General features: G+C 50.4%; 1 protein-coding gene across 1 annotated transcript in view; it reads left to right on the top strand.

The window, feature by feature from the left end:
- The first annotated feature begins 183 nt into the window (after positions 1-183).
- The window catches only part of skp2 (S-phase kinase-associated protein 2, E3 ubiquitin protein ligase), a 7,176-nt gene continuing 5,510 nt past the window's right edge, over positions 184-1,849 (top strand). The window contains exons 1-4 of the mRNA XM_015389291.1: positions 184-336; positions 839-1,056; positions 1,161-1,272; positions 1,512-1,655. Of these exons, the coding sequence (XP_015244777.1) occupies positions 323-336; positions 839-1,056; positions 1,161-1,272; positions 1,512-1,655 (488 nt within the window). The 5' untranslated portion in view covers positions 184-322. The remainder of the gene's footprint in view (positions 337-838; positions 1,057-1,160; positions 1,273-1,511; positions 1,656-1,849) is intronic.

The following is a 1,849-nucleotide window of genomic DNA, read 5'->3' as shown; positions in this document are numbered from 1 at the left end:
TGAAAGGATGAAAGGATGAAAGGATGGATGGATGGATGGATGAAAGGATGAAAGGATGGATGGATGGATGGAGGATCTGGAACCAGAGAAAGAAAGCGCTGATATAATCCCATCATACATCCTCCTGCTCGATAGGTGGCGGTATACGTCATCACTGAGGCCACGTCCTGTTGTGACGACGGGTCATCTTACGTCATGAAAACAGGGCGCGTGTATGGTGGCGGCAGGTTTAAAGAGTCAGAGTTTGGAGCGCGGAGACAAAGTTCGGGGTAAAACCGCAGATTGAACGACAGAAAAACAGAGAATAATCTGGAAAACCGGGATGTCCGAGGCCAGGTGGGAAACCGGAAGCTTTTATTTCCCCTTTTGTCTGCATCGGTGGGACAGTTTAATCTGGAGGGAACAGCTCAGACTAACCCTGGTTAGATTAACCAGATTACATAAACTCCTCTGGCGGGAGGAAGGGAGTTAAACTGGCTGGTTTTCATGGATTATTTTCCGATCCTGTGTGTAGTTTTAATCTGGCTGCTGAAATGTTGAATGTTGACTCTGTGAGTCATCGGTTTTATCTGCTCCTCTTCGTTTTATTTCAGGATAATCTGACCACGTAAAACCAGTAGAAACCTCCTTCTGTTTGTGTCGAAGCGTGTTTCAGTCTTTCTGGGAGGTTTTGTTGCGCTAATTCGCGCGGTTTCCTCCTTGTTATCAGCATCAATATGGCGGACAGAGCAGCTTCCTGCAGAAATGCTGGGATTAAAGCTGATCTGATCCACACGGTAATCTCAGGGAGATTATTTTAAGTTTGTGAAACTAATCTGAGCTGCTTGCACCCACCCAGCTGTCCGCTGCAGGAGCTGCCCTGCCTGAACGTCCAGAACCCCCCCAGGAGCAAGAGGAAGAGCTGGCTCTCTGGGGGCCTGGGCTCCGAGTCCACCCCCACAGAGCTGCTCCTGCAGCGCTCCCCCAGACCCAAGCATCCCCGGCTGCTCTCCAGGGGGAAGGAGAACGACTTTGTTCTGGCCCGGAGGTCCAGGAGGAGGAAGCAGTCCTCATCAGGTGGGGAGAAGCTCCTCCTGCTTGGATCCAGAGGTTTACCTGGATCAGAACCGGAGCTGGTTCCAGATGTTTCTGTGTCATGATGCAGGTTCTTCTCTCTGCAGGTGTTTCCTGGGATCATCTTCCAGACGAGCTGCTCCTCAGGATCTACTTCTGCCTCCCGCTGCAGGACCTCCTCCGAGTCTCTGCAGTGTGTAAGCGCTGGAACCGACTGGCGTAAGTCTTTAAACCTGAGCTGATCTCCTTTCAAAGGTTCTGTGATGATCGACAAAACCAGGACTACAGCGTTTGGGTCTAATCAGGAAACTAAGGCTCGTATTTTACCAGATGACTGGTTATAAGTTTAGATTTGAGTCGTATAAAAGTACACAGAACCAGCAGGGCTTGCAGGTCCTAACGGATCTTTCTCCATCTTTTAGTCCAGGAAGTAAAACCGGTTGGTGTCTCTGTCTCAGGTTTGACGAGTCTTTGTGGCACAGCGTGGACCTGGAGGGTCTGACCCACACGGGCCCGGCTCTACAGCGGGTTCTAAAGACTGGCGTCCGCCGGCTGCGCTGCCCTCGGGCTTTTGTTGAGGAGCTGGAGTTCACAGAACCTGGGTGAGTCTGGATGTGGTCACGGTTCTGACCCGTAAACGGTAACGTGTTTTCTCTAACGGATGGAGGTCCAAGTAGACCCGTCGAAGGCCAGGTTAATTTAATTCCGTTTATTTCTATAGCGCCAATTCACAACACGTCATCTCAAGGAACTTTCCAGTTCACCAGATAATCCAGTCAGATTGATTCAAAGTTTT

Source organism: Cyprinodon variegatus, unplaced genomic scaffold (assembly GCF_000732505.1).
Source record: "Cyprinodon variegatus isolate N-32 unplaced genomic scaffold, C_variegatus-1.0 Scaffold453, whole genome shotgun sequence".
Classification (NCBI taxonomy): domain Eukaryota; kingdom Metazoa; phylum Chordata; class Actinopteri; order Cyprinodontiformes; family Cyprinodontidae; genus Cyprinodon; species Cyprinodon variegatus.
Note: the sequence above shows the minus strand (reverse complement) of the source record. Positions and strands in the feature narration are given on the sequence as shown.